Source organism: Mandrillus leucophaeus, unplaced genomic scaffold (assembly GCF_000951045.1).
Source record: "Mandrillus leucophaeus isolate KB7577 unplaced genomic scaffold, Mleu.le_1.0 Scaffold728, whole genome shotgun sequence".
NCBI lineage: Eukaryota > Metazoa > Chordata > Mammalia > Primates > Cercopithecidae > Mandrillus > Mandrillus leucophaeus.
Window position 1 is genome coordinate 913169 of NW_012107897.1, and position 25597 is coordinate 938765.

General features: G+C 43.4%; 1 protein-coding gene across 1 annotated transcript in view; it reads left to right on the top strand.

The window, feature by feature from the left end:
• Positions 1-9706, top strand: part of CAPN9 (calpain 9) — a 54071-nt gene extending 44365 nt beyond the window's left edge. Inside the window, exons 14-19 of the mRNA XM_011965471.1 lie at positions 274-338; positions 836-904; positions 1253-1331; positions 3580-3696; positions 6585-6643; positions 9508-9706. Of these exons, the coding sequence (XP_011820861.1) occupies positions 274-338; positions 836-904; positions 1253-1331; positions 3580-3696; positions 6585-6643; positions 9508-9534 (416 nt within the window). The 3' untranslated portion in view covers positions 9535-9706. The remainder of the gene's footprint in view (positions 1-273; positions 339-835; positions 905-1252; positions 1332-3579; positions 3697-6584; positions 6644-9507) is intronic.
• The last annotated feature ends 15891 nt before the right edge of the window (positions 9707-25597 follow it).

Genomic DNA, 25597 nt, shown 5'->3' on the forward strand with positions numbered 1-25597 from the left:
AAAATCTTCATATGTAATTCTTTGCTCGGGATTCTTAGAACTAGAATAAATGGATGAAGGCGTATTCCCACTTCTATTGCTTTTTTCACATTTTGCCAATTTTCCTTCTGAAAGGTCATGTTAACTTCTACTCCCACCAGCATCATAAGACAGTAGCCACATCACAGCCTCCAGCAGCCCCAGCTTTAGCCACATTATTGGGCTTTCAGCAGATGGGTACATAGGTTTATCTTATTGGAGTCAACCGAATTCAGCTTTCATGTGCAATTTCAGAAAAGGACATCAAATTCAAGAAGCTAAGCCTGATCTCCTGTAAAAACATCATTTCCCTGATGGATGTATCCTTCCAAATATTTGAACAGAAATAGACATGGATCCGAGCTTTAAGCACAGTAGAGTAATCTTTAATAGTTCAGACTCTCCAAGAACATGACATCCTTAGCCAGTAGAATAGTCTTCTTCGCAGAAAATAACCCAAAGCTGGGGGACCCCGAAGCTGAAATTGGATCAGAATCAAGATGCACAAGCCTGCCCAGGGGCAGGGGTGGGAAGCTTTTGAAGGAACTTGGGGGTCTTCTTGCCACTTTGGGATCCCGTCTAAGGGAACGGAATTCTGTTTTTGTGAACTTTCTGGGAGCACCCCCATCCCACCTCTGCCATTTCCCCTCTTCAGAGATTTGTGGTTTAACCATTAAAACCACTTCCCCAGGGCCCCAAACCTGTGTCACCCAGGCCAGCCCATCAGCCCTCCCCGTCTGCAGTCCTAGAGCTGAGGTCCCACGAGGAGCCTCAGGCTGAAACGCTGCTCACGTCTCCCTTAACCCACACGGCACAGACCAGCGGGAATGGGAAGCTGGAGTTTGATGAATTCAAAGTCTTCTGGGACAAGCTGAAGCAGTGGATTGTATGTAACCTGGAGCAGGGCTTGGCCTCTAGGGGAACCTGTGCGCCTAGGGCGGAGGGGATTTAAAAAGGTGCAGCAGACTGCAGGCTAGAGGAGTTGTATTCAGACAGGGGAGAAGGGAAAACAGCATCATGCTATTCCGATGCTTATGGGAGTACCACCGTGCTTCCACCCAAGATGAAAAGGAAGACAAAAGGGAGACCCACTTCTTTTGGAAGGCCCAGTCCAACCGTGGCCTCTGCAGCCCCTGGAGGGTAGCTCCCCCAGGCTAGCTGTCACCCACTTGCTGCCATCGGCAATGCCTTTCAGGTGCGCTCCTCCTCAATGCCTCTGCTCTCCACCCTTTAGAACCTTTTCCTTCGGTTTGATGCTGACAAGTCCGGCACCATGTCTACCTATGAACTGCGGACTGCACTGAAAGCTGCAGGTAAAGAAAAGACTGGAATGCAGGTGGCTGACTGCATGCCAGGTACTGCCCATGGGCAACCTGAGCAGATGGCAGGTGTTCTCTCTGCTGCCCAGGAGGTGGGCCTCTGAGCCCAGTTGGTGCTTCTTAAGGTCATGGCCCTTGGAGTGGCAGCACCAGGGTTCAGACCCAAGATTCACCTGCTGACGCGAGGGCCCTCATTTTAAACTGCTGTGAACACTGGTAGAAACTTTTTAAATGTGTCTGCTAAAACTGAACTTGGCCTGCCCTCTGGAGGCCTCATAGCCTCTGACCATGTTTTCTGGCCCAGTACTTAACACATAGCTGTTTGGTGGCAAGCTGCAGTGATTCCAAACGTCTCATTTCTGCTCTCAGATGGTTGTTATTGTGGATGAGACAGAGCATGCAGCGCCCATGGTTTGTGGGCGGCACGCCCCTCTGCCACCTGTGGCCCTGTCCCGGGCTTTATCAGCAGCAGACTCTGAATCCAAACCAATGACTGCATCATAGTTTACACCCTGCTCCCTTTCCCGAAGGCTGGGCTCCAGGTGGCGTTTCCCACCCTTGTCTGGGGTTGGATGGCCGTCGGCCTCTGTGTGGTCCCATGTCCTGCACACACAACCGTAGTTTCCATGGGTGCTCTGCAGACCTCCCACCCGCCGGGCCGCCTGTGCTGCTCACCAAGCACACCTCACAGACAGGGGCCTCCTGAACCTTTTAAAGTGGGTTCCCTCCCAGGGAAAGCAAAATCTGGAAACATGTCCAGGCTCAGGCCTGATAAAAGGATGAAGTATACACGGCCAGGACCATCTCAGGTCCTATGTCAGGGAGAAGAAAATCAGATGATTTACAAATGAGCAAAGTGCCAGGCTGAGAAGGGCACCTGATTTTCTTAGGGGGTGGTGACTCTGTTTCCAGGGTAGGAGGAGGAACTGAGCAGGGGACAAAGGGAGCGCTCAGAGAGGAGGGGTATGGCTATGTCTTTCCTACTCTGACGTGGTGTAGGGGGGATCGCCCCTCATCCCCCTGCTCTAGCCCCAAACACCAGGATTCTGGCCAAGGCCGGCTGCCAGCACTGCCATGCAGGCACCAGAGACTCTGCGCTCTGCGCCTGACCCGCCTGCTCCTCCGCTGGAATTACAAAGAAGCAGAAAGACCCCGGGTGGATTTCTGAACAATCCTGCGAACACCTCCTAGAAAGCGAACATGTAGACCAAAATGAAAGGGGGAAAGAAATCACCTCTAAGGGCAATGATGAGAAATCAAAGCACTGGCCAGGTGTGGTGGCTCACGCCTGTAATCCTAGCACTTTGGGAGGCCGAGGCGGGTGGATCACGAGGTCAGGAGTTTGAGACCAGCCTGTCCAACATGGTGAAATCCTGTCTCTGCTAAAAATACAAAAATTAGCCAGGTATGGTAGCGGGCGCCTGTAGTCCCAGCTACTCAGGAGACTGAGGCAGGAGAATCGCTTGAAATTGGAAGGCGGAAGTTGCAGTGAGCTGAGATCACGCCACTGCACTCCAGCCTGGGAAACAAAAGCAAAATTCCATCTCAAAAAAAAAAAAAAAAAATAGAAGCACTAAATATTGGATCTAGAAAGAACTTCACTTTGTCTAAACCCCTCAATTGACAATGAGGAAACCAAAGCCCAGAGAACTGAACCCGTATGCCATGGCTGGAGCAGTGCCAGGGCTCAGATCCAGGCCTCCTGGCCGTAGCCTGGCGTTCTTCCCCCATCGTGGATGTGTAGGAATGGGCCCCTCACACAGTGTCATTCACCGTGGGCAGCAGCATCCCCTCTGAGAAACGTTCTAGAGCCACAGCTGGAAGTGACCTGAGACATAGAACACGAGGGGAGGCTGGTGTAGGAATGAGTGTGGGGCTCAGACACCACCAGTGTTAAGTTCCCCCAAACGAAGCTTCCTGTAAAGTCAGCGAGACCCTATGGGTGACATGGGTGTCAAAACTAAGATCATGAACTCACTAAACTCGGAAGCCATTAAACACAGAAAGCATGCCTGAGAGTCCCGCGCACACTCGCCCCTGCACTGCAGATTCACGCTTTCACACTGCATTCACACCAAGGACAGCAGTCCCACTGGGTGTGGGGACCCCAGCTTTGAGGAGTGAAACAGTGGCTCCCCCTTCTGAGGCCTCTCCTCGGCTGCCTGGGAGCTCCCTCAAAGGTGCAGACTCACCTCGGGGCTCGGATACGGCGGGTCCTGGGTCTCCTCCTTCATCTCCACAGGCTTTCAGCTGAGCAGCCACCTCCTACAGCTGATCGTGCTCAGGTATGCGGATGAGGAGCTCCAGATGGACTTCGATGACTTCCTCAACTGCCTGGTCCGGCTGGAGAATGCGAGCCGTAAGTGTCCAGCGAGGCTGAGGGTGCACTCGGGGTGGCATCTTCAGTCACCCTCCGTGAGCGCATGGGAAACAGCCTGGTGAAAGTAATGGCAAAGACAGACCACAGAGAGCCATGGTCTGATGTGTGCGGACCTGTGGGCCTCTGCCGTTAGCTAGAGAGCAGAAAGTGCCAGCCTCCCCTGCAGCGTGTTTCTTAGCATCGCCTTTCTTTATACATTCCTAGTGCCTCTGGGAGGATGATGGGGTGGGGCAGGTTTGTGCCTTGTGTTTGAGGAAAGGTTCAATTTCAGGTTAAATCCCATCATAACATATAGAAACAGGAGAGTCTCTGTCCCCCTTCCTCCCCACCTCCCCACCCTGTAAGCCCTAGACGTTAACCCAGTTACCTTAAACAAGATTTGTTACACCACAAATAGAGAGAGACTATGTGCCCGTGAGCTTCAGTGTTTGCAGTTTATTGTCATAGCCATCCTGCCCCTCACAGGTGGCTTTGAAGGTGGGGCTGAATGAAGCATGTCCAGGGCCTGTAACTCAGCACCGGGGTGACTACGAGGACATGCCCTCTGTGCAGGTGCCAAGGGACCCATGCCCCCAAGGGTGCCTCATGCTTGGTTTAATGCTCTAGCGTTTTCATCTTGGAAGTCTTAATAACATAGGAGCGGGAGGCCCCGCGTTTCCATTTTGCCCTGGGCCTCACAAATTATGCAGCTGATCCTGCTTGGTATTTTCTAATCTATGTTCCATAGGCCACTTCGAGGTACGAATACTTGATTTAAAAAAAAAAAAAAGGCAAGGGACCGGGCACGGTGGCTCACGCCTGTAATCCCAGCACTTTGGGAGGCTGAGGCAGATGGATCATGAGGTCAGGAGCTCAAGACCAGCTCATAGTGAAATTCTGCCTCTACTAAAAATACAAAAAATTAGCCGAGCATGGTGGTATGCACCTGTAATCCCAGCCACTTAGGAGGCTGAGACAGGAGAATGCCTTGAACCTGGGAGGCGGAGGTTGTAGTGAGCTGAGATTGTGCCACTGCACTCCAGCCTGGGCGACAGTGCAAGACTCCATCTCAAAATAAATAAATAAATAAATAAATAAATAAATAAATAAATAAATAAATAAATAAATAAATAAATAAAATTAAAATTAAAAGGTGAGGGCTGTGACCCTCGGTTATCAGCATGACAGCTCCCTCTGCTTCTTTGGTAATAGAACACTAATTACTTGCTTGAAGCACAGCCCCTCTAGACTCTAAGCTCCAGGAGAGCCATAATTTATGGACAATCAATGAATATGTGTTGATTAAGAGATGATGAGAGAAAACCACAGAGAGATCAGCAGGCCCCAAAGGGGCTAGTATATCAAGCCGTGAGACTGGGCTTTCCCTAGGGGTTACTGGTAGCTAGTGAGAGGTGCATCCTAGAAAGACCTCACCTGAAAGAGAATCACTCATTAGACTTACAGGGTGGTCAGAGCTGACCCTAGAAATAATGAGATTTGCTAGTTTCTCTTCTCTCAATTGCTCTTTCCCTTTCTAAACCACCCAGGCTTAATCCTTCCCAGCAAGAGGGGTGGGAGTGCCTCAGCTTGTTCTTATAATAGAGGAATATTATAGGCTTAACACCTTCCACCCTGGGATCCTCACATTAGATTCGCCTGGAGGACTTTTACAATTACCAAGGACGGAGCTTTACTCCAGTATTATTTTAACTTTTTATTGTAAAAATGTCAACCCTCCACTTAGATATAAACAATCATAATAGGTTCCCATGCACCTCACACCAGCACTTCTCAAACTTTGCTATACATTACAATCTCCAGGGGTGCCTAAAGAAATGTTGATGACCAAGCTGCACAATTGACCGATTCTATTAGAATCTCAGGGGTGGCACACAGCATTGGGAGTTATACAAATTCGCCAGGTGTTTCCAGACCTTTACACCCAACCTCAAAAATCATCATCTTGCTGACTTTTTCCTTGTGCTCCCGCAACACACACTTTTTTCCCCTAAATAATTTAATAGCAGATCTCAGAAACTCTGTCCATTCATCTGACTATCTCAAGCTGACAGACTTGTTTTTAGCATCATCATCATGCCATTTCCATGCCTAACAAAATTCTCAGCAAACCCTCAATGTTCTCTAGTGCCCAGTGCATGCCCAAATCTCCCAGGCCACCTTTTTACAGTTGCTTGGTTGACTCAGGATCCACATAAGACCCAGTCACCGTGTTTGGTTGTTGGTTCTCTTCCATTTCCTGTGTTCAGTGACGGTCCCCCGCCCCACTTTGGGTTGTATTGTTAAAGCTGCCTGTGAGACTCTCAAGTGAAGCCAGGGCTAATTGGCCTAACCTCATCTTCTGAAGGTGAGGAGGCTGAGGCCCAGAGACAGCAGTGACTTGCTCAGGTGACACCATGTGGTAGACCAGCCTCCGGCTCAGTGCTGGCATGCTCTCCTGTGCCGCTGGACTCCTCCTGTCCTGTAACAGCACCCACAGCCCCTTCCTACAAGGGCGAGACTAACAACTTTCAGATTCATGCAAAACTTTAGGTACATGTGCTTTTTTTCTGAGGCCCATGGATTTCAAGGGCCCTGTACCCCGCAGAAGGTTAAGATAGGGGAGTTGCTTTGGCTCCAGGAGCCGCCGGCCGGCTGACTGGCTTAGGTGACCACTGGCTTGCTACAGGACTGGAGACCTCCATCCATTCAGAGAAGTTCCCCTTTAGCCGGCCCGAGTCCTGCCGCCATCCTTAATGAAAGTCCGTGTTTACCACCAGATGGAGCAGCTTCCCCACAGGCTCCAGTGAAAGGCCCTTTGGTCGCTGGGAAACAAGCTTGGTAAAGGAATTTTCTTTAAAAGGATGCCTTTCCCCCGTCTCTCCTATCAGGGGTGTTCCAGGCTCTCAGTACGAAGAACAAGGAGTTCATTCATCTCACTATAAATGAGGTATGGCCAATCCAGACCCTCTGCTCAGGGACCCAGCCAGGGCCCGGCAGAGTCCAAGCTCCATAAATGTTTGCCGAACCCATGATTTCATGCGAGGCCTGACATCTAGCTGTGGGAGTGATTACAACAAAATAGCTAATATTTTTGAGATACTACTTATTAAGTAATCAATTGAGCTATTACAATAATTCTGCGAGCTAAGTACCAATAGCTAAGTACCAATATCCCCATTTTGCAGGGTGGAAACTGAGGCATAGAGAGATTAATCACCTTGACTTGAGTGAGTGAGCAGACTCTGCCTTCTTGTCCTTCTCTTCCTTCTGTCATTTGGGTAACTTAGCCTGCCTGCCTTCCAGCTGCCAGGTTGCTCACTCTCACTTGCTCATGTTGTCCTGTGGTTCCCATGATGCTCCCCCAAACTCTGACAAGTACAAAACTGGTCAGTTACCGGGGTCATCACAATGATGGGGGTGGGAGACAATGGGTCCGAGTGTCAGAGGCGTGGGAGAAGGATTCTAGGGGGTTTCAATCACCCCCTCCCCAGAGGATCCCCGTGGACCCCGTCTGCTCAGATGGTGGTCCATGGGTCAGCAGCAGCGCAGATATCACTTAGGAGAGAGCGTTGGAAATGCGGAGTGCCAGGCCCTGCCCTAGACCTGCTGAATGGAAGTCGCCTTTCACAGGACCCTAGTGATTCCTGTGCACATAAAGCTTGAGAACGCTCTTGAGACATTCCCCTGCCCAAAGGCAGAGGGAAACCTGTGGAGCAGCTTCCTTCAGTGGTTTCTGTCATTTTTATCTCCCTTTTCCTTCTTTCCCTCCCTGTATCTCTCTTTGTAGGTCTGCTTTCTCTTCTGCCTAATAACACTAAAGCCAGGCGGCCCGTGGCTCCTCCCCAATCTCTGGGGTTTCTCCTCTCCACCAGTTTCCATGCTCACACTCACAGTTAGCTCATTTCCAAATTCAGTAGTAACTTTGGGTTTGGATAACATTTTATTGAATATTTGAAGACGAAGAGCTTGATGACAGTATGTGTTTTAGAGGATTGTACCTCCTCCCCTCTTTTGTGCTCTGATTTCGATTAATCAGGCTGCTCTGTGCCTTGGTTTAACCATTTACAGAAAGAGACATAGGCCTTAATATATTACACCAAAAGTTTTGCTTTATAATAGTATCATATAATTTGGCAATTATGTTGACTCGTCACTAATTTTCTCAAGCGTGTATCTCAGATCCCTGGATGCATTATTATTTCATTGAGAACAGAAACTGGGCATTTTTCTTCTCTAGTTTTGTCTTTCACCTTCAGCATGTAGGACACATGTAATAACTATACCTCCTTTGATCACTCCAAGATTCCACAGAAAGATGTGCACACTCAAACTATTCTATTATGAAAATAAGAGGAAGCTGGGCATGGTGGTGTGCACCTGCAGTCCCAGCTATTTGGAAGGCCTAGGCGGGAGGATTGCTTGAGGCCAGGGGTTTGAGGATGCAGTGAGCTATGATCTCGCCACTGCACTCTAGCCTGGATGACAGCGATAGCAAGACCCTGTCTCTTAAAAAAGAAAGAAAGAAAACAAGAGAGACCCCTAGGTCCACCTTTATTTATCATTTACTTTAAGGTAAATGATAAGTAATGCCACTAAAAAACATGAAAAGTGTGATGGCTGTCCCTGGTCCACAGTGGAAAGAGAGAGTGGGAAGGTTTGTTACTCAGTGGCCTCCTGGCTAGTCAAAGGCTCCAGAGCACCAGCAGCATGGAGGAAGTACTCCAGTGCTGCAGATTCAAGGTGGAAGTGTGGACATCTCCAACCCAAGTGTCCACAGGTGTAGGGACTGGAATGGGTTCCTGCTGTGTCCCATATCATCACTTTGCAGGACAACAGGGAAAACCATTGCATTCTCTCCCTCTAAACCTACCATCCTAACATCTGGCTGCACGCTAGCATCACCTGGGGAGATTTAAAAATTCTGATACCCCAGCCACTCCCCAGATCAATTAAATTTGAATCTCTGGGGGTGAGGCCCAAACGTTGTTGTTGTTTTTTTTAAATCCCCTTGGTGAGTCCAGTGTGCAGCCAAGTTGAAGTATCCATGTTTTAAAGTCTCTCTCCTTCTCCCCTGACCCATCCCAGGAAGCAATAGGAGCTTTTCCTGGCTGAATTGGCCTCACCTACAGTCACTTTCCTAAAAGAGCCAGTGCACTTTTTGTTAGAGTAACCCCCATACTATATATGCTGTGCCCAGGAAGGAGGACAGAGAAGGGAGAAAAAAACCATCTCATATAATCATGTTGCCCCAAGTCACCATGCTGTGATAAGCAAGCTGTTGGGAAGGAGGAGGCAGGGTGAACTCAGGAGGGAAAATGAGGAGGAATTCCATGCTACTTCTTCAGCTCACTTGTAACACCCACTGGCTTCAGAACCTGCTTCCACTTCCTGCAGCCCCTCCGTGGTGGAGGGCCACCTCTCTCCCAAAGGTGAGAGGACCCCTCTTCAACAAGGAAAAGGCACTTAATACTGCCTTACCCAAGATGCCTCAGCAAGGCTGTCTTCTTAACAGGGAGAAAGCACATTTTCCCGTCTCTGTCTTACCATCTGTGCTTGATGTGAGCTCACTCGGAAAGGACTCAGAACCTCCAGAAAATGTCAAGTGCTGAGAATTCATTTATTTTTTTTAAATGGTTTCCTGTTGAGACAGGCATCCAAGTTGGCAGGCAACATGATCAAATAGCAGATCTCCTGTGATGTCAGCAAATTGGGGCCACTCCTGAGGCTGAGGCTGGAAGGGACATGGAAGGACAACAACCCCTCATATCTCTCTCTCTCTCTCTCTCTCTCTCTCTCTCCCCACTCCCCCAGTTCATCCATTTGACAATGAACATCTGAGGCTGCCTTGTAGAGATGCAGCCTGCCCAGCTGAATCTTGGCTTCCGGACCTTGACCTTCAGAACTTCTGGTGTGGAACCATTACGCCCAGGGCTCACTCCGCTCTCATCGTCAGGCCTTCTCCCTTCTCCATCTTGATCTGGGAAGAATGAAATGAACTCAGCTACACTCTGATTTTGTGCTACTCCTTTGTAAAGTCACTGCCTTAAGGTGGCTGATGGCGCCATCTATGCCTTACATCCAGGTTCAGGCATCGCTAGCTTTCCCACACTCTACTTTCCTTACTTCCTTCCATTAAGAATCACTCAGAGTTCTAATGCACAGAATCCTGGCTTCCATGTAGCTCCAGTCATTGTGATCAGACATCCTTTATAAATCATGTTTTTATAAATGTGTGTGTGGAATAAGATGAGGGGGAAATGGGGTGAGGTCATAATTTAGCATTTCTGCATCATAAGTGTGCTTCCTTATCGGGGAAGACATCAGGTAGTTCCGATAATTGGACAAGAGTGGGTCTCTGATAAGAGTGGATCAAGGTGACAATCTCTACCTCCTCCTACAAGAGGTAGTAACTAAAACAGTCATTATCCAGTCCAGACATTCTTTGTGTCTGAAGACTTTGGGTCAGAAAAGCTGAATGCTGTTATTTCTTCTCAAGGAGTCCAGATTCTGGTGAGGTTTGATCTTACTCATCCTCAACATGATGGGGGAAAACAGAACAGAGAATCCTCATTATAGCTCATTAGTGCTAAACAGGAGAATTCACTGAACTGCAATAATGGGAGGTAACATGAGAAGATACTGGCCCAATACACGCCAAGCCCCGCATTCTTGCTGGTACGCTTGTGGCAGATGAGGTGGAGGATGGGAGCGGGAGATGCCAAGAGGGAAGGAGGGAGAATTGTTGGGATGAAGATCAAGTTAGAAGTGGAGGCCAAGCGTGGTGGCTTACACCTGTAATCCCAGCACTTTGTGAGGCCAAGGTGGGCAGATCACCTGAGGGCAGGAGTTCAAGACCAGCCTGGCCAACGTGGCAAAACCCCATCTACTAAAAATACAAATATTAGCTGGGCGTGGTGGCGGGCGCCTATAATCCCAGCTACTTGGGAGGTTGAGGCAGGAGAATCACTTGAACCCAGGAGGCGGAGGTTGCAGCCTGAGCGACAAGAGCGAGACTCAGTCTCAAAAAAAAAAAAAGAAGTGACGCTTCATCAGAACCCTGTCCCTGATCGTGGCCAAGGCACCATGATCTTCTCCTTTACCTTCCAGCCCTTCCCTGGGTTCACACAGCAGTGGATGCAAGACAAGCGCTCTCTCTCAGGAGCAGGCTTAGGACCAAGGTTCTGTGCTGGGGCATGCCAGTACGACCCCAGACATGCCATCTCCTGTGCTTGGCCTGTGCCCACTCTCATCGGTGCACACTGCTGCCATATTGTTTGTTAGATGTTGTGAACACTAGCCCTGCTCACAGGTAAAACTTGGAAGGGGACTCATCTTCTGAGCTCCTTTTTCTAGTGTCACTCCCACAGGGTGCTTCTCGGCCTTTATATCCAGGAGCACATAACTGTCTCTCACTAATTTTTCCTGTGCTTGAAAGGTACCCAGGAAATGAAGTTTATGAACTTGGTGTCCTGTTTTCTTTCCATCCATATGTCCCTGGGAAAGTTATTAACCTCTCTGAGACTTAGTTTCTTCCACTCATGAGGATGGTAATTTCTGCCTCACTGAGGTCTTATGATGAATATATGAAATTGTAAGTAAGTAGAAGGTGCCTGGCATGGTACTTGACACATAACAGGCACTCAGCGCAACTAAGGCCCACTGTTGTGAACCAGTGTTTTCTTAAATGTCTAAAAGAGTTAGATACTATCACATGCTTTCGGTTTATCTCTGTTCTTCAATGCAAGAATTCAAGACTTATAGAACCATCAGTCTTGAAGGACAGTTCAATAGGGCTCTAGAGAATATTATATGATCATGAGTTGAGAACAAAAAATGCGTATGAATTTAGCTTCTATTTGTTTCTGAATTATATGGTCTGATACTGATACCCAGAAACAAAAGAAGATGTTTTTACATGCATGAGTTTGATTGACTATAATTAGAGTGATTTTGTAGCTTATAATTCAAACCAACAGCTTTTGAGTGTGAAAGGAATAATATTAGTTATTACACCAGGACAATAGATGTAAACTGGAGCTGTCTTAGGAAAATTGCGATTTATGGCCATTCACATTATATCTATCACCACCTGTGTAATATATGCTTTAGGTCTTGGCACCAAAAAATTCATGCCCTGCTACCTTTAAATTAAACAGTGGCTGGGCATGGTGGCTCCTGCCTGTAATCCTAGCACTTTTGGAGGTCAATGCAGGCAAATCACGAGGTCAGGAGTTCAAGACCAGCCTGGTCAATATGATGAAACCCCCATCTCTGCTAAAAATACAAAAATTAGCTGGGTGTAGTGGCGCGTGCCTGTAGTCCCAGCTACTCGGGAGGCTGAGGCAGAAGAATCGCTTGAACCCAGGAGGTGGAGGTTGCAGTGAGCCGAGATGACACCCCTGCACTCCAGCCTGGGCGACAGAGCAAGACTCCATCTCAAAAAATAAAAAATACAATAAAAAAAAAGAAAACAAAACAAAATTAGCTGGGTGTGGTTGTGCAGCCTGTAATCACAGCTACTAGGGAGGCTGAGGTACGATCACTTGAACCCAGGAGGCGGAGGTTGCAGTGAGCCGAGATCATGCCACTGCACTCCAGCCTGGGTAACAGAATGAGACTCTCTCAAAAATAAAAATAAAAATTAATTAATTAAACAGTAGTATACGCGAGCTATCTAACGCTATTGCTTCACACCAAAATCACACGAAACACAAAGAGAAACACACCTAGACACATCAAAGTCAAACTGTTGGGAAAAAAAGAGAAAATCTGAAAAGCAGCTTGAGAAAAATGACTTATCATGAACAGGGAACAATGCAATTAGCAATTGACTTCTCATCAGAAATGATAGACGACAGAAGGCAGTAGAATGACATTCCAAGTGCCAAAGGAAAAATCTTTCAATCAAGAATTCTATTTTTCCACTAGAATGGCAAAAATGAAGGCACGATAAAGATATTCCCAGTTAAACAAAGACTGAGAGAATTCATTATTAGCTGACCTGCCACTGAAAAAATATTAAAGGATGTATTTCAGGGTGAAAGGAAATAAAACTAGATGAGACTGTGGATCTGTAGAAAGAAATGAAGAGCACTCAAAAGGATATCTCTCGGTAAATATAAAAGACTATATAAACACGTGTTATCTTCCATTCTAATTTTGTTTGAGGGAAGACATTAGATTATATAAAGCATTAATTATTGCACTGTGTTGTTGGATTTATAACAATAGAGAGATATAAAGGAGAGGGGAAGAAACAAAGTATTGAAGCAATATTTCTGTATTTTCTTAGAATTAAGTCAGTATTACCTCAGTAAATTAAGATGCAGATTGTAATCTACAGAGCAACCACTAAGAAAATAACTCAAAAATACAGTACAACAGCAGAGGAATCAAAGTAGAATACTTAAAAAAAAAAATGTTTAGCACAAAAGCAGTAAGGGAAGAATAGATTTTAAAAATAAGACATAGAAACAAAATGGCAGACCTTAATCCAGCCATGCTGATAATTATATTAAATATGAATAAACACTACAATCAAAAGGCAGTGATTGTCAAAATGGATAAAAAAGCAAGATTCAATTGGATACTGTCTACAAGAGATACTTCACACAAAAAGACAAAAGTTGAAAGTAAAAGGATGAAAAAGAGAGTACCATGTAAATACTGGCAATAGGAGAGCTTGAGTGCCTACATCAATATCTAAGAAAATAAAATTTAAGACAAGAAATATAATTGGAGACAAGAAATGACATTACTGTATTATAAAGGGTCAATTCATTAAGAATATATAATAATTGCAAGTGTAATGGTACCTAATAGCAGAGTCTCAAAATTATGAAGCAAAAATTGATATAATTAAAAGAAGAAATAGATTATTTAGACTTAACAATTGTAGTTAGAGAGTTCAATAACCCATTTTTAATAACTGATAGAACAACTATTCAGAAAATTAACAAGGAAATAGAAGACATGAACAACACTATCAACCAACTTGACTAACTGACATTCATAGAACACTCTTCCCTCAAGTAATGAATGCACATTTTTTCGAAAGCACGTGGAACATTCTCCAGGTTAGACCACATACTAGACCATAAAACTAATTTTTAATATATTTAAAAGAATTTAAATCACTCGGAGTATGTTCTCCAGCCACAAAGGAATTAAAATAGAAACAAAAATAAGTTTGGGAAATCCTCAAATTTTAGAAATTAACACATTTCTAAATAACTATGAGCTGAAGAGAAAAATTACAATGGAAATTAGAAAGATTTTGAACTGAATGAAACAAAAATAAAATATACTATGTATTTACATATGTCTATACACATCAACATTAATAGGATGAAGCTAAAGCAGGACTTAGAAAAGCCGAATGTTCTCAAAACAATAATTTAAGCTTCCATCTTAAGATTAGAGAAAGAGAGAAGCAAATTAAACCTTAAAAGGAAAGAAATAAAGACTAAAGCAGAAATCAATTGACTAGCAAAGAGAAAAATAATAGAGAACATCAAAGAAATGAAAAGGTGATTCTTAAAAAAGATTGCAAAATTGATAAACTTTTAGCTAAACTGACCAATAAAAAAAAGAGAAAACACAAATTAACAATCAAGAATCTAAGAGCAGGCATCACTGCTGACCCATCAGAAATTAAAAGAATGATAAGTGAATGTTTTAAACAACTTTATGTCAACAAATTAGACAACTTAGATGGAATGGAAAAAATCCTAGAAAAAGATAAATTACCAGAACTACCTTCAGAGAATACTGAAAATCTGAATAGACCTATGCATTAGTCCAGTGTCACACTCTAATAAAGACATACCTGAGACTGGTTAATTGGTAAAGGAAAGAGATTTAGTTGACTCACAGTTCAGCATGGCTGGAGAAGTCTCAGGAAACATATAATCATGGTGGAAGGTGAAGGGGAAGCAAAGTACCTTCTTCACAAAGCAGCAGGAAAGAGAAGTGCCAGCAGGGGAAATGCAAGACACTTATAAAACCATCAGATCTCATGAGACTCACTCATTACCATGACAACAGCATGGGGGAAACTGCCCCCATGATTCAATTAATCTCCACTTGGTCCTGCCCTTGACATATGGGAATTATAAGGATTAAATTCAAAGTGAGATGTGGGTGGGGACACAGAGCCAAACCATATCAACCTACAACATGAAACATATCATACCATATCAACCTATAACATTTTGGTCCTGAGACCAAATCCTTTGGACAGTGCCTGGAGAGAACCTCAAGTCGTAGTCATGTTTATCTGAAATACAGAGCCTGCCTCCAGGCTCCTCTCCACCCTGTGCTGTGCAGAGCTACGCAGTGCACTGAGGGGCCAGGGCTTCAGAAAGCACAGAGCATGTGACCTGGTTGGCAGAGGTGCCCGGGTCATTGGTGCCAGCCCAATTCAGTGTACTGGATCATTAGTAGAAACAAAGAACCATTCTACTGAGAGCCAAGACCGCCTGCCAAGTACCAGTGTGAAGGCTGCCTCGTCACCACAGCTGTGAATCAAGAGTAGGCTGTGCTTGCTACTGATGCCAGCCTGGGGCATTTTCCCAGCCCCACAGTGCCTTTCTGAGTGGGAGGAGAGGCAGAGGGTGAGACTCTCCTTGGCGCCTGAACAGTGCCTCTGATGGAAGAACGTAGCTCAGTGATAGTCCCAAGGAGGTTTATTGGTTCATTATCAGTAGGACTCTCCAAGGAAAGGGAACCGCTGAACCATATGGAGCAACTGCAGGATCATGTAATGGAAGCAGCATTGAACTTAGAGTTTGAGTCCTGTATTCCAGTCTAGAACTTACCTCCAGCTAGCTGTGTGGACTTAACCATATCACTTAACCTCTTTGGGCCACCGTGCACCTTGCAATTGTGTGCCTCTTTCTCTCCCTCTGGGAACTAGAAGGCCAGGTCAAGTGTGGCTCAGTCCTGGTCTAACTGGACGGATGGAGAGAAGGTAGCAGAAGTGCGGCCAGCAAGCCCGAGAATTCATCTGATTCTCTGACAGAGCTCAGAGTTCTGAGAAGAATGTGGTCATGCAGAAGATTCTCTGTAGACCACATCAGGACCTGGATTCTCAGAAAGCTGTACTCCTCCTGTCTTTCAACATCTCAACACACTCAGCTCCTACATTATACACACTTACTGGAACCCGACTTATCTGTATGGGTTTAGCGTTCTCTCTTGTCCTTCCCAGCCTACCTTCTACATTCTAAAAAGAGAGTCACCCACCCGGACGATCTCCTTGCAGTCACTTTTCAATGCACTTTTCAATAAGGAAGCACAAGAGCTTCCTTAGTCAGAACAGCGAACAGTATGTTTTCAAACAAAAGGGGCTCACTGCCCAGTGTGCTAGAAGCCAATGCTATATGACACCGCATTTCTGAGAAAAGAAAAGCTTTATACTGCAAGCTGATTCACAAGAAGACTAGAACGTCAAGCTCAAATCTGTCTTCTTGTGCTGGCTCCAAAGCAGTATTTTTATTAGAAAAAATTCAGAGGGTGCATTCTGAGATTAGTAGGTGATTGGTGGAGGAAAGAAGAGGTCTAGAAAGTCCTTGGGCATGCGTTTTTATCTCTCCATGCCTCCTCATGGGTTCCCTATGCAAATTTCAGGGGAATTAGTATGAAACATGTGGTGGAAATTCAGGCTGTGACATCAGCAAGCTCGTCCTGCACAGACTCCAATTGGCCGTGGTGGTTACAACTGATTTCAGCCAGTTTTTTAAAAATCTCGTAGGCAGAGGGAGTTTCAGTGTTTCAGCAAGTTCTTTTTTTACCTGCCATGCTGCAAACTCAAGAGTTTCTGTTAGTCATTGGTTTCTTTAACTATTTGGGGCATAGTTTCAACAGTTCCCTGAAAATGGCCCAATTCAGGGGACAGCGTCAGCCAGCATCCTGTGTGGGGTGTCTGCAATGTGAGATGCCATGGACCACGCCTTCCCCCATAAGACTGATTCCTACTCTGCGCCTGACCCTGCCCTGGCATTCCCCTGCCTCCCTGGCTGCCCTTTCATAGTCTCATCATGCTTTCTCCTTGGGTTTACACCTAGTTTTTGGTGTTCTTCTCATCTCACTCTATACACTGCTCCTGGTTCATGTTTGCTGTTCTAGTCTCCTTGTGAGCCAGCGTGCAGTATAAAACATGTATAAAGGATTATAAAGCTGTACTCCTCCTGCCTTTCAACATCTCAACACACTCAGCTCCTCCATTATACACACTTACCAGAACCCGACTTGTGTGTATGGGTTTAGCGTTCTCTCTTGTCCTTCCCAGTCTACCTTCTACATTCTAAAAAGAGAGTCACCCACCTGGACGTCTCCTTGCAGTCACAGGCATGGGAGGAAGCATGGAGACTTTATGTTTCCATCTCTATGTCACTTCCTCCCATGCCTGTGGCTTCACCCTGGCCTCTTTGGGCTCCTTGACAACACATGGTAGAGGAGAGTTGGGGCTGCTCTCACTCGCAGCTCCACCAGGTCTTCCCCAGCGGCCTCTGCTTGTGCACTCTGCGGATGCTGGATGCCCACTCTGCCAGCACAGGAAGGCTGCTGAGTAACCCCGCTGCTTACAATAGTTCCTGCCTCCCTATTGCTCCCAGAAAAATGCCAAGAACGCCAGCAAAGTCCTGGTTACTTCTAGCATGGTTAGACAAGCCCTTCAGGATGCAGCCCTGGACTGGGACTGACAGGTCTCTCATTTGGAACCGGGCCCGTAGCCTGGCTGGGTCACAGCACTGCCCTTAGCCTCTCAGCGCTCGCCCCCTGCAGGTCTCCCCCAGGAATGAGGAGCAGCTCAACAGCGGGGACGAGGTCAAGCCACATTCATTGTCATGTATCCTAGGTGCCCAGCACAGCTTCGGACCCACAGGACGTGTTGATTAATGTTTGTGGAACAAAAGTGTGGATGAAAGGAAATCTTGGATTCAGAATATATTCCTGTCCCCTTCAGTCTCTTTGAACGGTCAGAATAGGCTTGTGTTTTGTGGCTCTGTGAAGCGTTGCTTACTGAACAGCCGTTTGCTGGCACATAAAACTGGCTCTGTCACTGCTCCAAAAGCATCCAGGGTGTTTGGCTCTGGAGATGGCATTATGCCTTCCAGATAGAAATTGCAAGCACACAGCGTGGCCCTCATAGGAGCCATGAGCATTATGGTTAAAACCTTTGAGAGAAAACAGGTGCACGCCCTTTTGCTAAGCAAAAGAATCAGTGCAATTCATAGAACATGCCTGCTGTACACAATTATTACAACTTTAAAAACATCACCAATCCAAGCTGCACTCAGTTGGTGTGAAGTCCCTGGAAATGTTAGAGAATGTGGGGTTGAGATTCCCACAGAGACCCTATATTACATTTACCATGATCTATTATTTCATTTTCTAGAAATATAAAACAAATCAGTTATTTACAAAGCTGATTTTATTTTTTTTTTTTGCTAGGAATTGGTCACTGTATTTGCAGCAACAGAACTTTCCTTAGCTGAAATCACAGAGCTATGTATTACTTTGGATGGCATATCATGGCACAATAATAACTCATGAAGTCCTCATTGAGCTCTATCCACCAATTATAAGTCCTGCTATTTCTAAACTGCTTTATAAACAGTGGTGTGTTTTGTGATATATTTATTATAATGAGTTTAAGTCATAAAAATGTAAGGAAAACACTGTAAAATCTTCCCAAATATCATCATCAGTTTCGACAATCATTTTGTAAATCTTATCGTGGTAAAATATGTACAACAAAATATACCATTTTAACCATTTATAGATATACAGTTTGGTGGTATTAAGTACATTCTCCATGTTGCACAACCATCGCCGTCATCCATTTTCAGAATGTTTTCAACATGCCAACAGAAGCCATGTGATCATTAAACAATAACTCCCCAGTCCCTCCTCCATCCAGCCTCTGGCAACCTCTGTTCTACTTTCTATCTCTGTGAATTTGCCTATTCCAGGTATCTGAAATAAGTGGACTCATACAATATTCATCCTTTTGTATCTGGCTTATTTCACTTGGAATAATGTTTTCAAGTTTCATCGTGTTGTGGCATGTATCAATATTTTCTTCCTTTTTCGGGCGAAACAGTATTCCACTGTACAGATATCCCAAGTTTTGTTTATCCATTCGTCTGTTTATGGAATTTAGGTTATTTCCACCCTTTGGCTACTGTGAATAACGTTACTATAAACATTGGCGTACAAGTAGCTGTTTAAGGTCCTGTTTTCTTTTGGGTACATACCCAGCAGAGAAACTGCTAGATCATATTATAATTTTTTTAACTTTTCAAGGAATCACCAATTTTTTTCCACTTAGCTGTATCATTTTACATTCCTACTGGCAATGCACAGGGTTCCAATTTCTTCGTACCCTCACCAACACTTGTTATTTTTAACAATAACAGCTATCCTAATGGGTGTGAAGTGGCATCTTGTTGTGGTTTAGATTTATATTTCCCTAATGATAAATAATGTTAGCACTTTTCAAGTGCTTATTGTGCATTTGTATGTTTTCTTTAGAGAAATGTCTACTCAAGTCTTTTGCCCATTTTGGAATTGCCTTGTTTTTTATTTTTGAGTTGTGGTTCCTATATTCTGAATAGTGATCCCTTAGCAGATATATGATTTGCAAGTCTACTCTCATTCCATGGGTTGTCTTTTTATTCTCTTAATAGTGTCTTTTGTTGCACAAAAGTTTTTAATTTTGATGAAGTTCATCTATTTTTTTCTTTTATTGCCTGTGGTTTTGGAGTTATAACCAAAAAACCATTGCCAAAACCAGTGTCATGAAGATTTTCTCCTATGTTTTTGTCTAGGAGTTTTATAGTTTTAGCCATTAAATTTAGGCCTTTGATCCACTTTGAGTTCGTTTTTGTGTACAGTGTTCAGTAAGGATCCAATTTCATTCTTTTGCATGTAAATAATCCAATTATCCCAGTACTATTGGTTGAAAGGACTGTCTTTTCCCCCCAATGAATGGTTTTGGCAGTCATCAAAATCAAATGACTGTACACATGACAGTTTTGTTTTTTTTTTTTCCTGAGCTCTTTATTCCATTCCACTGGTCTGTATTTCAGTCTTCATGCCAGTTCTACACTGTTTTGATTATAGTAACTTTATAGTAAGTTTTGAAATCAGGAAGTATGAGTCCTCCAACTTTGTTCTTCCTTTTCAGGATTGTTTTGACTTTATTATTTTATATGGAATTCTTGGAGATGTCATATAAACTTTAGGATAAGATTTTCTATCTCTACAAAAAAAAAAAAAAAAAAAAAAACCAGCACCTAGATTTTAATAGGATTGCATTGAATCTGTAGATCACTTTGGGAAATATTAATATCTTAATGTCTTTCAATCATTAACATAGGATGTCTTTCCAGTTATGCCTTCTTTAATTTCATTCAGCAATGTTTTATAGTTTTTGGTGTACAAGTATTTGCCTTTTTGGTTAAATTTATTTCTAAGGGTTTTTTATGTGCTTGTAAATTAAATTGTTTTAACTTCCTTTTTGAATTGTTCATTACTAGTGTGTAGAAATGCAATTGATATTCATGTGTTAATTTTATATCCTGCAAATTTGCCAAATTCATTTTTTAACAGATTTTTGTGGAATTGTTGTGGTTTCCTGCATATAAGATCATGCCATCTGCAAACAGAGATAATTTTACTTCTTCCTGCCCATTTGGATGCCTTTATTTCTTTTTCTTGCCTAAGTCCTCTGACTAGGACTTCGCAGTACTGTGTTAAATAGAAGTGGTGCTAGCAGGTGTTTTTATTTCTGATATTAGGAGAAAAGTTTCCGCTTTTCAACATGGAATATGAAGTTAGCCTCAAGTTTTTTATATGTGGCCTTTATCATGTTGAGATAGTTTCTTCTATTTTTACTTTGGTGGGTGTTTTTACCATGAAATGGTATTGAATTTTTTCAGATGCTTTTTCTTCATCAATTGCTATTATAATGTAGGTTGTATCTTCATTCTATTTATATGGTGTGTTACATTGATCGGTTTTCATATGTTGAACTATCCTTGCATTCCAGGAGTAGACCTCACTTGATCATGATATATAATCCTTTTGTTATGCTGCTAAATTCAGTTTTCTAGTATTGTGCTGAAGCTTTGTACATCAATATTCATCAGAGATATGGGAACATAGTTTTCTTTTATTATCTTTATCTGACTTTGTTATAAAGTTAATGCTTGCCTCATGAGTTAGGAAGTGCTCTCTCTTCAATTTTTTGAGGAATTTGAGAGTGGTTGATGCTAATTCTTACTGAAATGTGTGGTAGAATTCACATGTGATACTGTCTGGTACTGGATTTTTTATTTGTTTCATTGTTGATTCACTCTCCTCATTGAGTAGAGGTCTGTTCAGATTTTCTGTTTCCTCATGAGTCAGTTTTGGTAGATTGTGTTTCTAGGTACTCATTTATTTTGTATAGGTGATATAAAATGTATTATGATCCCCCCTTTCATTTCTGATTTTAGTAAATTGAGTCTTCTCTCTTTTTTTCCTTGGTCAGTCTAGCTAAAGGCTTGTCAATTTCATTGATGTTTTCAAAAAACTGCCTTTTGGCTTTGTTGATTTTCTCTATTGTTTTTATATCTCTATTTTGTTTATTAATGTTCCAATGTTTATTATTTTATTTATTCTGCTATCTTTGGATTTTGTTTTTCCCTTTTTTGGTTCCTTGAGGTGTATAGTTCAGTTATTGATTTGAAATCTTTCTTATTTTTTAATGTATGCATTTATAGCTATAAATTTCCCTTATAATGCTACTTTCACTGCATCTCATCAGTTTTAGTATGTTGTGTTTTTGTTTTCATTTATGCCAGTGTATTTTCCAATGTTTTCGAGATTATTTTTCTTTGTTATAGTATCTTTGATATAGAGTACAGGTTTCTAGATTGACTGTTCTTTTTTCTCTCAATATTGTAAAGACATTGCTCCACGTTCTTTTAACTTACAGTATTTTTTATGAGAAATCCGTTACCATCTTTTAAGATTTTTACTTTATTCCTGGTAGTTAGCAATGTGATTATAATGTGCCTTTGTACTTTCTTTGTGTTTCTTGTGCTTGGTGTCCACTGAGTTTCTTGGATTTGTGAGTTTATAGTTTTCATTAAATTTGGAAAACGTTCTGTCATTATTCATTCAATTATTTTTGTTCCCCTGCTTCTGCTTTCTGCTTTGGGCAATTTAATTACATATATATTAGACCACTTGAAGTTATTCCATAGCTAACATGCTTTCTTAATTCATTTTTCAGTCTTTTTTCCTTCTGTGTTTGATTGGCTAGTTTGTCTTCAGATTTACTAAATTTTATCTCTAATGTCTACTCTGCTGTTAATCACATTTTCTGTATTTTTTATCTAAGTCATTGTGGTTTTCATCTCTAGAAGTACAATTTGGGTCTTTCAATGTCTTCCATTACTTTTTTCTTTTTCTTTTTCTTTTTTCTTTTTCTTTTTATTTATTATTATTATTATTTTTTTTTTTGAGATGGATTCTCGCTCTATTGCCCAGGGTGGAGTGCAGTCAGCTCACTGCAACCTCTGCCTCCCGGGTTCAAGCAGTTCTTCTGCCTCAGCTTCCCAACTAGCTGAGATTACAGGCATGCACCACACCTAGCTAATTTTTGTATTTGTCATAGAGACAGGGTTTCAACCTGTTGGCCAGTCTGGCTTGATCTCCTGACCTCAGGTGATCCACCTGCCTCAGCTTCCCAAAGTGCTGGGATTACAGGCATGAGCCAGCACGCCAGCCAATTTCTTCCATTTCTTTATTTAACATGTTCAATATTTTTTCTAGCTTCTTGAACACATGGAATACAGTTATAATAACCATTTTCATGTCTTTGTCTACTAAATATATTGTCTGTGTCAGTTCTGGGTCAGTTTCAACTGACTGATTTTCCCCCTCATTATGGGTTGTGTTTTCCTGCTTGTTTGCATGACTGGTGATTTGTGATTGAATGCCAGACAATGGTTGCTGGATAGTTTGTATTCCTATAAATATTATCAAGCTTTGTTCAGGGACACAGTTATCTGAAATGAGTTTGATCCTTTTGAGCCTTGCTTGTAAGTTTTGTTAGGTGGGACCACAGCAGCATTTAGTAGTTTTCGTTTTCCTCACTGCTGGACTCATGCAGAATATTCAGAAATTCAGAAAATCTGCCTATTTTAATGTCTATAACCTTAATTACATATCAAAATCCCTTTTTCTAGATAACATAATGCACTCACAGGTTTCTGGGATTAGGGCATGAATAATTTAGAGGGCCATTAGTAGGCCTTACACAGTTCACCCTCAGACTCCCTCCCCCCTGCAATATTCATGCCTGTTCCATACACAAAAGAGAGTTGTGCTCCTGAGTCTGTACCGACTGCTGCATGATTGAAGGCACCACAGAGATTGGAAATTGTCAAAAAGATACTGCCTTTGCCCAGGTGTTACCCTGTTCTGCTTCTTCTCAGGTGTTACCCTGTTCTTGCTGGTGTTACAAACTTCCAGAAACTACCACACTGTCAAACCCGAAAGAGAAGATTCTCTCTTCTTTCTGTGTTCTGATCTTCTCTCAGGCCCTCTCTCCTATTCGCAGTACCTAACAGTAAGCCAGTTGGCAAAGTATCTTTGGTTTGCAGACACCTCACTTGGCAGTATGGATCACAGGAAGGTCAGTGTGAGGCTAGATGAATTTGGCTGCACTTACCTCTCCTGCTGTCTTTGGTTCTGACCAGTGGAGTCAATGCACAAATAGCAATAGCCAGTTGGTGAACAAAGAATCAGATATATTCATCACTGGGCAAACTCCTCTGAAGTGCTGCTTAAATCTGGATTGTGGAGAATGGGTTAGTCATGAGGGCAGTGTAGCAGCTCTGAAGAGGGTGGGTTTAGGCTAACTCTACAAGGGTTAGAAAAACTGCAAACTGACTTTGCTGCAGCTATAGGAAGGTTCTACTGCTGCTGGGGTGGAGAATTCAGGGTGATGGTCATAGCAACAGTAAGTGGGCAGAAGGCAGACAAGAAGGAGCAAGTCTCCTCTTCCTCCTCAAGCCTCCCAGTCTCTTTTCAGGCCTCTTACTGTCACAGCCTCACAGGGAGCAGCTACAAAACAGAAATGGGTTTTGCAGAGAACCAGCCTCAGTGCCACAGAGCAGGGCATATGTGGATAAATGTGGAGCTGAGAGATTAGCACCTAAGACTGACAAACCCTGTACCTGGGTGGTGCTGAAAGTGCATAGAACACATGCATGACCTCTCCATGCAGATACAGATCTGTGGAGTAGCTATTCTCCCAGGGAGGAGAGAACTTGAGGCTGCAGGGAGGCCAGAATATCCTCTCTAGTATGTCTCCATGTGGGAAGAGTTAGTCCTCCTACCACTGAGCCAAGACAAAACCTTCCTTCCCTTGCACAATGGCACTGGGCCAAGTAATAGTGACAATTGCTGAGGACAGTGGTTACACAGACTTTTGCAATCTGAGAAAGCAAAGATGCAATTTGTGCCATGAATATAGGTTGTCTAAAGGTAGCACGTAATGTGTTTTTAGTAAAAAGTTATTTCCCATAGAAAAGTATATATGCATACGATTAATTGTAATGATGAAATTCTTACTAAGTGCCTGCTACAACTCTTATAGGAAAGACCAGAGTTAATGCAAATTTTATACTAACACATTGCACAGAATACATCTTTCTAAAGAATATATAATTCAGATTAATAAGTAGTCAATCACCTTAGCCATTTTTCTAAATATAAAGTTTTTTTTTCTCTAAATTAACTTCTGCATTTTTCCACAAAAATCAGAAGGTGCTTTTGGAACTCTACTCCTTCACTATAAATTCTCACTTTTCCTTGTTGTATTCAGAGTTGAGACCAGTCTCTCCCTTGCACTGCAGAACACCACTGCTGTGATCCCTACACCTATCTCGATGTTTCTGAATAAATAAAATCTCCCTTACCATCTTTTTTTTTTTAAGACGGAGTCTCGCTCTGTCACCAGCTGGAGTGTGGTGGCACTACACTAACTCGGCTAACTGCAACCTCCTCCTCCCGGGTTCAAGCGATTCCCCTGCCTCAGCCTCCCAAGTAGCTGGGATTACAGGTTCGTGCCACCACATCCAGCTAATTTTTGTATTTTTAGTAAAGACGGGGTTTCACCGTGTTGGGCAGGATGGTCTCCGTCTCTTAACCTTGCGATCTGCCTGCCTCGGCCTCCCAAAGTGCTGGGATTACAGGCATGAACCACCATGCCCGGCCTCCCTTACCATCTTTACTAAATGTCATGATTATTTTTTTTATTTAACATTATCTCCTATCCCTGCCCTTCCCACCCTACACATGCTTACACCCCAGGGTCTCCCCTGTCTAACTCTGTTTGGAAGAGGCAGTACAGGATCATCTGCCAGATAGTCTCCCTCTCAGCCCCTGCTCCTAAGTCACAGGGCATTGATGTTCTAGACTAAAGTTTTTCTGAAATGAAACCACAGCCACACACTGCCCAACGTGTTTTTATTACCATAGTGTTGAAAAAAATATATAGAGATTCACTGAGGCCCATATAGGAACTGGAGAAACACATGGAATCACCATGCATGAAATCACTTAGAAGGAAGCTGCAAGACATTATGTGCCTATTAAATAATGGAAAATGGAATGTGCATTTTAAAAATAAGCCTTTCACCAAGACCCAAGACAAATGAGATCATCTTCTTGGAAAGAGCTAGCCAGGCGTGGAAGAAATCCCACCATCCTTGTTCATGCTTTTACATATGAGGATGTGAAGAGGCCGGAGGCCAAGGCTTCTCACATACATTCACCAGGGGTGCGGGGTTGGTAATACTTTTGGTTCTCAGACAGAATGAAAGAGAAGCACAGAGAA